The sequence below is a fragment of the Nyctibius grandis genome, chromosome 14, assembly GCF_013368605.1.
Source record: "Nyctibius grandis isolate bNycGra1 chromosome 14, bNycGra1.pri, whole genome shotgun sequence".
Taxonomy (NCBI): Eukaryota; Metazoa; Chordata; class Aves; order Nyctibiiformes; family Nyctibiidae; genus Nyctibius; species Nyctibius grandis.
This window is the reverse complement of record NC_090671.1, coordinates 92,230-105,069: the sequence shown is the minus strand read 5'-3', so window position 1 is coordinate 105,069 and position 12,840 is coordinate 92,230. Positions and strand designations below refer to the sequence as shown.

The 12,840-nt window shown below is 49.8% G+C and overlaps 1 protein-coding gene across 7 annotated transcripts in view; it reads left to right on the top strand.

Moving 5' to 3' along the window:
• MORC2 (MORC family CW-type zinc finger 2) overlaps positions 1-12,840 on the top strand; it is a 61,174-nt gene that overhangs the window by 46,982 nt on the left and 1,352 nt on the right. For 3 of the 7 annotated variants that reach the window (XM_068412749.1, XM_068412753.1, XM_068412754.1), the window contains 10 exons: positions 3,090-3,234; positions 3,564-3,638; positions 3,752-4,132; positions 8,570-8,611; positions 8,776-8,919; positions 9,013-9,067; positions 9,868-10,009; positions 10,349-10,540; positions 10,655-10,748; positions 11,994-12,182. In XM_068412749.1, the coding sequence (XP_068268850.1) occupies positions 3,090-3,234; positions 3,564-3,638; positions 3,752-4,132; positions 8,570-8,611; positions 8,776-8,919; positions 9,013-9,067; positions 9,868-10,009; positions 10,349-10,540; positions 10,655-10,748; positions 11,994-12,182 (1,459 nt within the window). Of the gene's footprint in view, positions 1-3,089; positions 3,235-3,563; positions 3,639-3,751; positions 4,133-7,954; positions 8,389-8,569; positions 8,612-8,775; positions 8,920-9,012; positions 9,068-9,867; positions 10,010-10,348; positions 10,541-10,654; positions 10,749-11,993; positions 12,183-12,840 lie in introns of those variants that run through there. The other 4 variants (XM_068412750.1, XM_068412752.1, XM_068412751.1 and 1 more) reach the window with 4 other exon arrangements.

Below are 12,840 nucleotides of genomic sequence, written 5' to 3'. Positions count from 1 at the left end.
ATTGATTTTCTGACTGCTTCCTTTTGGCACCTGTCATTGGAAGAATACCAACACTAACCTCCCTGTTGCTTCATGTATTTGTGCCCTGGTGTGGAGCTACGGAGAGTGTGGTTGTGCTGAGGATGTCCTCTGACTAAACTGTTGGGGCAGGGCCGAACCTGCAAGCCTGAGAAGAAGCTGCCACATCTCGAGCCCCCAGGTGGAAGCAATAGTGAGGCTGGGAATGTGTTGATGTTCAGACTCTCTCCTGGCATCACAAGACCACATGGTGGTTTTGGCCGCCTCAGCATTTTCTGCCTGCATCGTGTCCGCTGTTGGCACTGAGCTGTTCCCCACCCTTCTGATTTGTCCCTCTACACCTCAGTTTCTGCTGGTGGCCCGTTGTCCCGGATCCTGGGAGCTGAATGCCCTTCTCCATCTCTGTCATGTAAAGCAGTCACCCCTTCCAGTGCCACGGTCTGTGTTGGGGTCAGCATTAAGTGGCACCATTGCTCACTTTGTCACGGAGAAGGCACTGTGTCTGTGTCACACTTCAGTGTCAGGCTCGCTCTCCTCCCTTTTCCTACCTAAAATCCAGTTGGGTCCTAAATGATATTTGGACTCGTGGCTGAAACACTGGCTGAAGATGACTCTCTGGCTCAAAGCTCCTTGAGCATCGCCAAAGTCTTGGTGCTGAGTTGCAGACTGTTCTCAATACAAATATAATGCCTTTGTTCCGACTTGCTGCCAATCAGCCTTCAGTGATGCAATCTGTGGTTTTGACTGTCATGAGTAGTCTTAATTTTTTCCTGTTGGCAGAACTAACGGGAACTTTCATACTTTCTTGTGCTGTAAGATACAGCTCAACAATGTTTTCAGCTTCAATCCATGCCATGGCATAAGAGATGTCATTTCTCTGCTGGGAAACTTGCATATGGTGCCACTTGTTCAGCTTTATCTTTGGGAGTTGCAGCTTTGGTGTCAGGCAGTCATTTTGCAGCGATGACAGATGCTTTCTTAGCCGAGGAAGTAATCGCTCTATGAAAAACTCCCCTGCAGTGCTTCAGCTGAGAAGAGGCTGATGTAGAAACTGCTGCTTGTGCTCCCTTCCACTCACAAAGCTTATCACAGTTGGCAGGTTCAGGATCAGAGATCTTGATAAAATCATCTCTCATCGGCCTCTTGGAGCTCTGTGTCATCCACAAAGACAGCGGGGTCCTCCCTTTATCTGTAAGGCTCACGCTTGTGGGAAGTTTTTAACGGCTTGGCTCCAAGGCAGTGTAGGAGTCAGCTGGATCTCTTGCGTTGTGCAAGAGTTGTCTCAGTACTACACGCTGCTCTGCTATCTCACATTGTGAATGGAGTTAAATCCTTTATCAATGATCTGGACGAGGGGATCAAGGGCACCCTCAGTAAGTTCGCAGACAACACGAAGTCGGGTGGGAGCGTTGAGCTCCTGGAGGGCAAGAAGGCTCTGCAGAGGGATCTGGACAGGCTGGATCGATGGGCCGAGGCCACTGTGTGAGGTTCAACAAGGCCAAGTGTCGGGTCCTGCACTTGGGGCACAACAACCCCATGCACTGCTGCAGGCTGGGGAAAGAGTGGCTGGAAAGCTGCCTGGTGGGAAAGGACCTGGGGGTGTTGGTCGATGGGTGGCTGGATATGAGCCAGCAGTGTGCCCAGCTGGCCAAGAAGGCCACCAGTATCCTGGCTGGTATCAGTACTAGTGTGGCCAGCAGGACTAGGGCAGGGATCGTCCCCATGTACTGGGCACTGGTGAGGCCGCACCTCGAATCCGAGGTGCAGTTTTGGGCCCCTCATGACAAAAAAGACCTTGAGGTGCTGGAGTGAGTCCAGAGAAGGGCAACGGAGCTGGTGAAGGGTCTGGAGCACAAGTGTGATGAGGAGCAGCTGAGGGACCTGGGGGTGTTTAGCCTGGAGAAAAGGAGGCTGAGGGGAGACCTTCTCGCTCTCTACAGCTGCCTGAAAGGAAGGTGTAGCGAGGGGGGGGGTCAGTCTCTTCTCCCAGGTAACAAGTGATAGGATGAGAGGAGACCTCTCAACCTCAAGTTGTGCCAGGGGAGGTTTAGATTGGAGATCAGGGACAATTTCTTCAACGAAAAGGTTGTCAAGCACTGGAAGAGGCTGCCCAGGGCAGTGGTGGAGTCCCCATCCCGGGCGGGATTTAAAAGCCGTGTAGATGTGGTGCTGAGGGCCATGGGTTAGTGGTGGCCTTGGCAGTTCTGGGTTAATGGCTGGACTGGATGATCTTAGAGGTCCTTTCCATCCAAAACCGTTCTATGATTCTATGATCATCCCTGCATGATTTTGCCCTGAAGGGGCTGATCCTGGTGTGTCTTTCCGTGACTCTGTTCTGTGACAGGAGATGAGCCTGGGAACCCCTCGGTCCCCCCTTCTTCCTCTGGCAGTGCTCCCGATGGCCAGCTGCTCAGCCAGAAGTTTGAAAGTGATGCCAGTCCACTTTCCTGTGTTTCCTAGCTGTATTTTCCTCCTCTGTTAAGGTCTCTTCCAGGATTCTGCATCTGAGAGGACCTGAGGGAGCAGGATACTCACCACTGTTTTGTAGGCCATAAGCTGAACAGGGTGGGAAAAGCAAATAGTTAAGGGATATTGCAAAGGAAAACTTTTTGGCCTTGGGTGGCAAGGCGAAGGGCATCTTCTATTGGAAGACTTGTGTAAATGATGTCTTAATCACTGGTTACTGGTAATAAGCTTTCCTTTATAAATGGAAAGGAAGTCTGTAAAAAGAGGAATTGATATGAAGATGTAAATTGATAGGAAGGAGAATTGCTGTAAAAGTACAGAAACAATATAGAAAACCAGTCATGGTTGTTCCTAAGCTTTGTTTAGCTCCTGGGCTCTGAATTGGTACTTCCCAGGCTTGTTTTTTAACAACTATGCTTTTGATCTTTAAATTGTATATGTATTTCCCAAGAAGAAAACCACTGTTTTTGAGATGATGGCTACTGCGGAAAGGAAAGTGGTTTTACTGCTGCTTTTGGGATTGGACGTGGGGACAGTGCTGTGTGTGTGAGACAATGCAGGTTCTGCTGTCTTTGCTGAGGTTTCTTGCATTCTCTTCTTGCTAGATGTGAAGCTGCAGAGCAGAAGCAGAAGGTACCACTGGGAACTCTGAAGAAAGGCTTGAAATCACAGGAGGAAAAGCAGAAACAACTGACAGAGAAAATTCGCCAGCAGCAGGAAAAGCTGGAAGCTCTACAGGTGAATCTGGAGGTATCCAGCTAAGCACAACAGGTCTGAGGGACCTTCTAATGCAAATGGCTGATGCTGAGTCATGTCTGTCTCAGCCTCTAGTGCCACCTGTGCTCCTTCATGAGGTAGGGGTGGTTTTAATAACGGAAAACAAGCATCTCAGGTTGCATTTCATTTTCTGCTAGGAAAATGGCAGTGACTGCTGGTGTTCTGGTCTCTTGAAGGACACAGAACACACCTTCTTATAACTGTTGATTTTAAACTGGAAAACTGTTTGGTAGGCTGGGTTCAGGCAGGCCCTGACAGCTTTTAAAGATGGCCTTTCTGATTTTTTTGGGTTTTTTTAATAGAAAACCACTCCAATTCGATGTCAAGCTGACGTAAAGAAACTGCCTCTGGAAGTGACCACACAGCCTGCAGGGGAGGTAAATGCGATACTGCTGCAGGCTTTGTGCTCTTCTGTGCTACACTTGGCTGCTCTGAAAAGCAGTGCCTTACTCTTCTGTCCTTTCTCTTTCTGTACCCTCATTTGTTTCAGAACGCCCAGTCACAGACCCGACCCCAGCGCCCGCGATCTCCTCCTTTACCTGATGTAATCAAGAACGCTCCCAGCCGACCACCACCTCGTCCCAAGTCCGTCAGTCAGCTGAAAAAGAGCCCTTCAGCTTGTTCAAATATCAGCGCTCCCAAACTGGGAAACGTGCTCTCCAAAGAGGAGGCCAGCACTTCCAGGACTCACCAGCACACTGTGACAGCTGGAAAGTCTAACAGCACTTTAAAAACTCTCGCTAAACCAGCTACAACAACGAAACCACCTTCTGCTGTCCTGCAGAATGCCAAAAGCTCACGTGAGACACACAGTTCAAAAGCTGCCAAGGTGCCAGCACTAAAGAAATCTGCCACTGACAAATGCCCACAGGTGAGACTCGATGGGATGAAAACTGTAAGCTCCTTGCCTACTGTTCTGCATAGCCTGTCACAGAATCACAGAATGTTAGGGATTGGAAGGGACCTCGAAAGATCATCCAGTCCAATCCCCCTGATGGAGCAGGATTACCTAGACCATATCACACAGGAATGCGTCCAGGCGGGTTTTGAATATCTTCAGAGAAGGAGACTCCACAACCTCTCTGGGCAGCCTGTGCCAGTGTTCAGTTACCCTCACTGTAAAGTTTTTCCTCATATTTATGTGGAACCTCCTGTGTTCCAGCTTGCACCCGTTGCCCCTTGTCCTGTCAGTGGATGTCACTGAGAAGAGCCTGGCTCCATCCTCATGACACTTGCCCTTTACATATATAAACATTAATGAGGTCACCCCTCAGTCTCCTCCAAACTAAAGAGACCCATCTCCTTCAGCCTCTCCTCATAAGGGTGATGTTCCACCCCCTTAATCATCTTCGTGGCTCTGCGCTGGACTCTCTCTAGAAGTTCCCTGTCCTTCTTGAACTGAGGGGCCCAGAACTGGACACAATATTCCAGATGCGGCCTCACCAGGGCAGAGTAGAGGGGGAGGAGAACCTCTCTTGACCTGCTAACCACACCCCTTCTAATACACCCCAGGATGCCATTGGCCTTCTTGGCCACAAGGGCACACTGCTGGCTCATGGCCATCCTGCTGTCCACTAGGACCCCCAGGTCCCTTTCCCCTACGCTGGTCTCCAACAGGTCTGTCCGCAACTTATACTGGTACATGGGGTTGTTCTTGCCCAGATGCAGGACTCTACACTTGCCCTTATAGTTCATTAAATTTCTCCCCGCCCAACTCTCCAGCCTGTCCAGGTCTCTCTGAATGGCTGCGCAGCCTTCTGTTGTGTCAGCCACTCCTCCCAGTTTTGTGTCATCAGCGAACTTGCTGACAGTGCACTCTATTCCCTCATCCTAGTCATTAATGAATATATTGACTAGTACTGGTCCCAGTACTGGCCCTTGAGGGACTCCACTACATACAGGCCTCCAACTGGACTCTGACCCATTGATCACCACTCTCTGGCTTCTTTCCTTCAGCCAGTTCACAATCCACCTCACTACCTGATCATCCAGACCACACTTCCTCAGTTTAGCTGCGAGGATGCTGTGGGAGACCGTGTCAAACGCTTTACTGAAATCAAGATAGACCACATCCACAGCTTTACCATCATCCATCCATCTGTCCTCATAAAAGGCTATCAAGTTGGTTAAGCATGACTTCCCGTTGGTGAAGCCATGTTGACTGCCCCTAATGATCCTCCTATCCTTGATGTGCCTAGAGACAGCACCAAGGACAAGTTGTTCCATCACCTTTCTGGGGATGGAGGTGAGGCTGACCGGTCTATAGTTACCCGGGTTCTCCTTCTTGCCCTTTTTGAAGACTCGAGTGACATTGGCTTTCCTCCAGTCCTCAGGCACCCCTCCTGTTGCCCACGACTTAGCAAAGATGATGGAGAGTGGCCTAGCAATGGCTTCCGCCAGCTCCCTCAGTACCCGCGGTGCATCCCATCAGGGCCCATGGATTTATGGACGTCCAGATTGCTTAATTGGTCCCTGACCCAGCCCTCATCAACCAAGACAAACTCCTCCTCTATCCTGACTTCCTCTGGGGCCTCAGGGGTCCGGGGCTCCTCAGGACAGCCTCCAGCAGTATAGACAGAGGCAAAGAAGGCATTTAGTAACTCCGCCTTCTTTTTATCCTCTGTCTCCAGGGCCCCCACCTCATTCATCAGTGGGCCTACATTGCCTCTAGTGTTGGCTTTACCTGCAATGTATTTGAAGAAGCCCTTTCTGTTGTCCTTGACCTCTCTTGCAAGGTTTAATTCCAAGGAGGCCTTAGCTTTCCTAGTTGCCTCCCTACATCCTCTGACAACAGACTTCTATTCCTGCCAAGTGGCCAGCCCCTCCTTCCATGATCTGTACACTCTCTTCTTCCACTTGAGTTTGCCCAGTGTTCCCTGTTTAACCATGCAGATCTCCTGGTACCCTTTCTTGACTTCCTACCTGTTGGGATGCTCTGGTCTTGAGCTCGGAACAAGCAGTCCTTGAATGCTAACCAACTATCTTGGGCCCCCTTACCTTCTAGTACCCTGTCCCATGGGATTTCCCCTAGCAATTGCTTGAAAAGGCCAAAGTTGGCCCTGCTGAAGTCCAGGGTTGTGATTCTGCTAGCTATTCTGTTCCTGCCACATGAGATCCTGAACTCCATCTCATGGTAACTACAACCAAGTCTGCCCTCAACCTTCACCACTTCAGCCAGACCCTCCTTGCTAGTGAGAATAAGATCCAGAAACGCTCCTTTCCTAGTTGGCTCATCCACCATTTGCATCAGAAAGTTATCACCAATGTACAGGAGGAACCTCGTGGACTGAGGATGGCTGGCTGACTAGGCCTCCCAGCAAATATCAGGGTAGTTGAAGTCCCCCACAACAACCAGGGCCTGTAATTGTGAGACGGCTCTCAGCTGCCTGTAGAAGGCCTCATCACCCTCCTCATCCTGATCCGGTGGCCTGTAATAGACACCCACAACAGTATCACCCCTGCCAGCCTGCCCCTTAATTCGCACCCACAAACTCTCAACTCGCTCCTGATCCGCCCCTGGACAGAACTCAATACATTCTAGTTGCTCACTCACGTAAAGAGCAACTCCACCACCTCTCCTTACTGGCCTGTCTTTACTGAACAGGACATAGCCATCCATGACCACATTCCAGTCATGCGAGTTGTCCCACCAGGTCTCAGTAATTGCCACTAGATCATAGCCCCCCGACTGAACACGGATTTCCAACTCCTCCTGTTTATTCCCCATGCTGCGTGCATTGGTGTACAGGCATTTCAGGGAGCGAGCTGAGCACACCGATTTCACCCCAGGGGGGTGGGAGGCCTCCTGGTCTACCTCAACACTAGAGCGTTGCCCCAGTGGTGCAAGCCCAGCTACTACCCCATCCCCCTTCGAATCTAGTTTAAAGGTCTCCAAATGAGCCCTGCTAATTCCTGTCCCAGAACCCTTTTGCCTCTACGACATAAGCCTTTCCCATGTATTACAGTCACGCCTGTTGTCTTATAAAACCAGCCATTATCAAAGAACCCAAAGCCCTGCCTGTAGCACCAGTCTCGTAGCCAGGCATTTATGGAGAGAATCCTACTATTCCATCCCACGTCATCACCTGAAAATGGAAGGAGGGAAGAGAAAACAACTTGTGCCCCAGACTCTTTCATCAACTGTCCTAGGGCCTTGTAGCCTTTCTTCATCCCCCTCAGACTACGGGATGCAGCTTCCTCCCCACCTGTCTGGAAGATCAGCAGCGGGTAGTAGTCTGTGGCCTGCACCAGGCTGGGGAGTTTCCTGGTGATATCCCTGATTCGGGCTCCCGGCAGACTGCAGACCTCCCTGTGATGAGGGTCAGCTCTGCATATTGGGCCCTCAGTTCCCTTTAGGAGCAAGTCTCCAACAACTAGAACTCTTCTTCCTTGTGGAAGAGGTTGCTATACGCCTGACAGGTTTTGCTGACTGTGGTGGGACCTCTGATATAGGTTGCCTATCCACCACATCCCCATTGGACTGGCTGTATTCCACCAGGGCCTCATATCTATTTCTCAGAGGCAGCTGGGGAGGTGAGGTGGGCAAGGAGGGCACTCGCCTTTTGCCACGGCCATAAACTTGCCTCCGCTCACTCCTCTCCTCTAGGTTACTGTTTTCCACCTGAGGGGGGCAGAGTACAGGGGCCCCTCGATCCTGGGAGCTCTCCGGCAGGTGCTCCCATTTTTGTTGCAGGGAGGGCAGAGCCTGGCTCCACCAGTCTATCTCCATTTCAGCCTCCCTAATGCTCCTAAGCCTTTCTACTTCGGCTTGAAGCCTTTCAACCTGGCCTTGCAGCTGTGCCGCTCGGCTGAGCAGATCATCTACCTGCTCACAGCACACACAGCCCCCTGTTATCAGGGACACGCTGGGGCTTCCCTGCAGCCTGCGACCTGCACCATTGCCTCCTTCCATGGGAGCTCTGCCTGGGCTCCCACATCCATTTTGGTCGTCTTCTGCTGGGTGGAGACCATTGTTCTTTCACTGAGCTGGTAGGTACCTCCTGGTGACACCCCAGCTCATTGGCGCGTTCCTCGCACCCCTGCTCGTGTGGACTGCCCCGTGCCAACTGCCCCGTGCCAACTGCCCCATGCCAACTGCCTTGTGCCAACTGCCTCGTGCCAACTGCCTTCGTGACGTGCCACGCTCCTGCTCGCTGCGCTCCGGGTCACTCCGGTAGCCTGTCTTGCTGTGTCGCATGGGATTTGCCTTGTGTTCCCTGCACAGGACAAGATAACTTCTACTTTACTCTTGGGTTAGGGTGCCATTCTACACCCCTCGTGAAGACTCGTTTCATCTCCTTCCTATTAGACCAGACCGTTTCCACAGACAAAAAGAATGTGGAGTGGCAAGGTGAGCGTTTGCATGATCGTGCAGCACCTGCTAAAACCTGGAAAAGCTAATTAACTATCAAATGGAAATACTGGATGCTGAGCATTTTTTTTTAACTTGGCTGAAAGAAGGTTTTGGTTGGTAGCATGCTGGAATTGTAGCTAAAGCTTGTTTGCTTCCTACAGGCCTCCACCACCCGGAAGAGGACCCTGGACACCACAGAGGACGGGTCTGAGGAGGAGGAGGAGCACAAGAAGGAGAAGACAAAACGGGGCAAATTTGTGGCAGTGAAAGAGGAGAAGAAGGATTCCAATGAGGTGGTGGTAGAGGTGAGAGTGCACTGGTTTCCCCAGCAGAAGGTATTTGTCAAGTGTTTATCATCTTGTTGGGAGGCAGCTAATCGGAGCTCTCTCTGCTCACAGCTCACAGACAGTGCTGGGGAAGAAGAGCTGGCAGAACTGAAGAAAGCTCAGAAAGGTGAGAAATGAACCCTTGAACTGCCTCCAGTATCTAAGACAGTGGAAAAGAGCTGTTGCAGAACTAGACTCGCTGGTTAAACGTGTGATTTCATTAATGAGCTTTTAAAAATAAGAATTAATGTAAATTTGGGTCCCAAACCCTGAGATGACTCTAACTCACATGAAACATTTTGGCCAGGAACCCCTTGATTAGACAAGAGGCATGGGAAGATCTGTAATCTGAGGGCTGCATCACGTTAACGGGTGTGATGCTTGGCTGTGTGGTGTAGACTGATGTCGTGCTAACCCTTCCTAACTGAATGGATCGTGGAGCTACATTAGCTGGGAAATGCTGAGGGCTGTATCTGGACCTGCTGCGCTGCTGTGAGAGAAGAAGGGCCGAGAGACTCTCAGGAAAAGATGATAGCCAGGATGGTATTGCACCTTCTGCCAGAGCAGGGCAGCTTGTTCCTCCTCAGCTTGTTCCCAAGGAGCTGTCTGGAAAGCGACCCACTAGGAACACGTGGCAAATTGTCCTAGTGACCAACATGAGCCTGGAAAGCACATGTCAAACAGCCCAGGGTACAGGAGAAACCTGTCTGAAAATGCCATGTAATTTCCTCACATCTTAATGTTTCTAAAATAGGAGTTGAACTGTGTGACAGTAGTGTTTTTACGGTTCACATACCATTTGAAGCAATTGTCGCAGGTTTAGGTTTGCTCCCTGCTGAGGGTGACTGTCTTCTCTAACGATGGTGCAGAATGTGCTCTCTGGTATCTGAATGTTGGCAAACATCTTTCCTGTCATCCTCCTTGCAGATAAAGGGCTGCATGTGGAAGTGCGTGTGAACAAGGAGTGGTTCACGGGCCGTGTCACAGCTGTGGAAATGGGCAAGCATGCAGTACGCTGGAAGGTGAAATTTGATTATGTTCCTACAGACACCACACCAAGGGATCGCTGGTAACTATCTCTAGCTACTGGATTTTGGAGGCTTGTTTTGCTTTCAGGAGGAAGACCCCATTTTACTGCCATAGATGCCTAAGACAACTATGTTGCTGTCATGACAGGGAGTGTGTGTGTGCTCAGGACTGTTCAGGTGCTTCCTAAGGAATGAGTATGACAGACTCTGTACAGTCTGCCCATCGCTTTGGTGGGATGTTCCCATGGAGGCAGCTGTTGTGTAATCTAGAGGTCTCAGAGTGACAGCTGGGTACAGGTTCTGATGAAGCTGTTAACAGTGTTTCAGGTATGGCCAATGTAGACAAAGATATCTGACTCTCCCTTAATTTTTTTTTTCAGGGTAGAGAAGGGCAGTGAGGATGTGAGGCTGATGAAGCCTCCCTCTCCTGAGTACCAGGATCCAGATACGCAGCAGGAAGAGGAGGTTGTTGTGGCTGAACCTTCTACCTCAGACTGTGTCAGAATTGAGCCAGACACCACTGGTCCTAGCAGCAGCCAGGAAACAGTAGACTTATTAGTCCAGATCCTTCGGTACGTTCACTGCAGTTCTTGTGAGCTACTGCAGTTCTTGTGAGCTGCTGCAGTCTTGATCGCTTTAGTCTTTTAAACTCCAATTCTGGCTTTGTGTTTTTCTTCCCTGCATAGAAATTGTTTGCGGTACTTCTTACCTCCAAATTTTCCTATGTCCAAGGAAGAGCTGAGTTCCATGAGCTCGGAAGGGTTGTTGGCATTTCCCTTGGTGAGTTCAGTATTTCTAGAAAAAGTTTGGGGGTTTTCCCCACACACATTCCATTCTTATGGGAAGTGTGCATCCTGTTGGTGCAAGATCACACTCTTCAAAAGGTTGTTTGAATCCTCAGCAGACTAACATAGCTGAGAAAAAGAATGAGAGCCTCTGAAACATGCCTGAGATCTTTTGACAGTTGTTGTCTGAGGATTTTTTTAATTACCATACATCTGTGTGGGAAAGCTGTTGGCTGCTACTATCCTAACTTCTTGTCTACTGTTGTTAAGCTTTTCAAAAGGAGAGGCCAGGTTAGAGGGTTGTAGAAATGGGATGCAGGCATACCTGGTCGTTTTGCCCCCAGCTTCATAAACCTAACTGATGTGGAAGCAATCTTAAAAATGGGAGAGAACACGGAAGCCAACCCCCCTCACACCTCTCCAGGTGAGCAAGCTGACTGCTGGTGAGCCAGCTGTACATCTTAAGGCCTTTAGTGTGGCCTCCGTTTGTTTGGGCGAGGAACAGATGGGGCTGAGCCTGCACCAGTATCTGCGTGCTGGTATTGGGAGGTCCAGTGCAGGCTGAAATGCGGAGAAACGGTACTGGCTTCTCTGACTTCTCTGACAACAGGAGACCTTTTCAGGAGGCATCTGTAGGTGACATAAGCCACCTACAGGTGACCAAATGACAAAAGCCACTGCTTATTTGGTAGTCTTCGAAGTGCCCTACTCCCTCACTGGCAGTCCCTCTTGTCTCCTCCTCTCTTCTCTCTGTTAATTCAGGTGTCTGCTTGAGTTACCGGTCCTGCTGCTTCCGCAGCACGCGTTGGTCTTGTCTGGAGTGTTCTGCAAGTGTAGACGTTCCTACCTGGCAGTAATAAGCTGTGTTGTCTGGATGGTCTGTACTAAGGAAACTCACTGCATACGGAGGCTGTCAGATCTCTCTACAGCGTAACTGTGGTTTTAGGCTTTTTAAAACATGCTGCATCCTTAATCTGAATTCAGGCGGCTTTCATTGCAGTTCTGGTCTTTGAGGAATGTGAAAACCCGTGTGGTTTTTGTGCTGCCTGCAGTAGGCAAATCAGAGATGTAAATGTGAGCACAGTAACGACCGCGGCAGGGTGTGCAGGGGTGCGGTGTTAGGCTGGTGGTATTCGGTCGAGGGGTGCTGGTAGCTGAACTCTTCCACAAGCTGCAAGTGCTGGGGTTTTCTTGACACTTGGTGCTTCTTAACGTGTCACTTGTGTTTTGTCTTCTGCAGAAAGAATATTTCAAACAGTATGAGGTAGGTCTGCAGAACCTGTGCAATTCATATCAGACACGCGCTGACGCCCGGGCCAAAGTCTGTGAAGAAAACCTCCGCAACTCGGAGAGAAAGCTGAAGGAAACGGAGGAGAAACTGCAGAAGCTGAGGACTAACATCGTGGCCCTTCTGCAGAAAGTGCAGGAGGTCGGTGAGGAAGACGTGCAAAACTGGAGGTGCCCCACAAGTAGCAACCTTCCCCAGACCCCGCCAGGCACTCGAAATGTTTTAGTCCAGCATTTAACTGGGCTTCAGCTCTTTCTCAATTGGGTGCAACGCGGGCTCAGACCATCAGAGCGCGAAGCTGCTGTCACTGCCCACCTTTTGGGATTGAGGCCTCTGGGGTCCTGAGAAGTGTGAATTTTCACAGATGGATTTTTCATGGCATGTACACAGTGCACAGCTTCTCTTTGTTTTCTGCTTTCAGCTATGAAACGTGGGGCTGCAGGAGAATTTCCCTGGGCATAGGCAGTGTTCTGCAGGAAATTTCTGCCCCATTCCTGGGCAGAAACGTGGTGCTGGATTCTGAATCCCATGTATAGAAATGCAAATGTTTAAACAAATAAGATTTAAAAAATTATGGGGAAATCTATTAATTATACTATTAAATATTAAATTAAAATAGCAAACGTATATTTAAATAGAAGCTTGAAATAAATAAACTTTAAATAAAAAACCTACTTTAAACAAAATTAAGACCACCCAATGGAAAAGCTACTGAAAGCAGATGGAAGCAGTTGCTTCCTATTAGGAAAATGTGTGTTAAAGCTGAAAAAAAACCCCACTAACTTGACCCTGCTCGGCA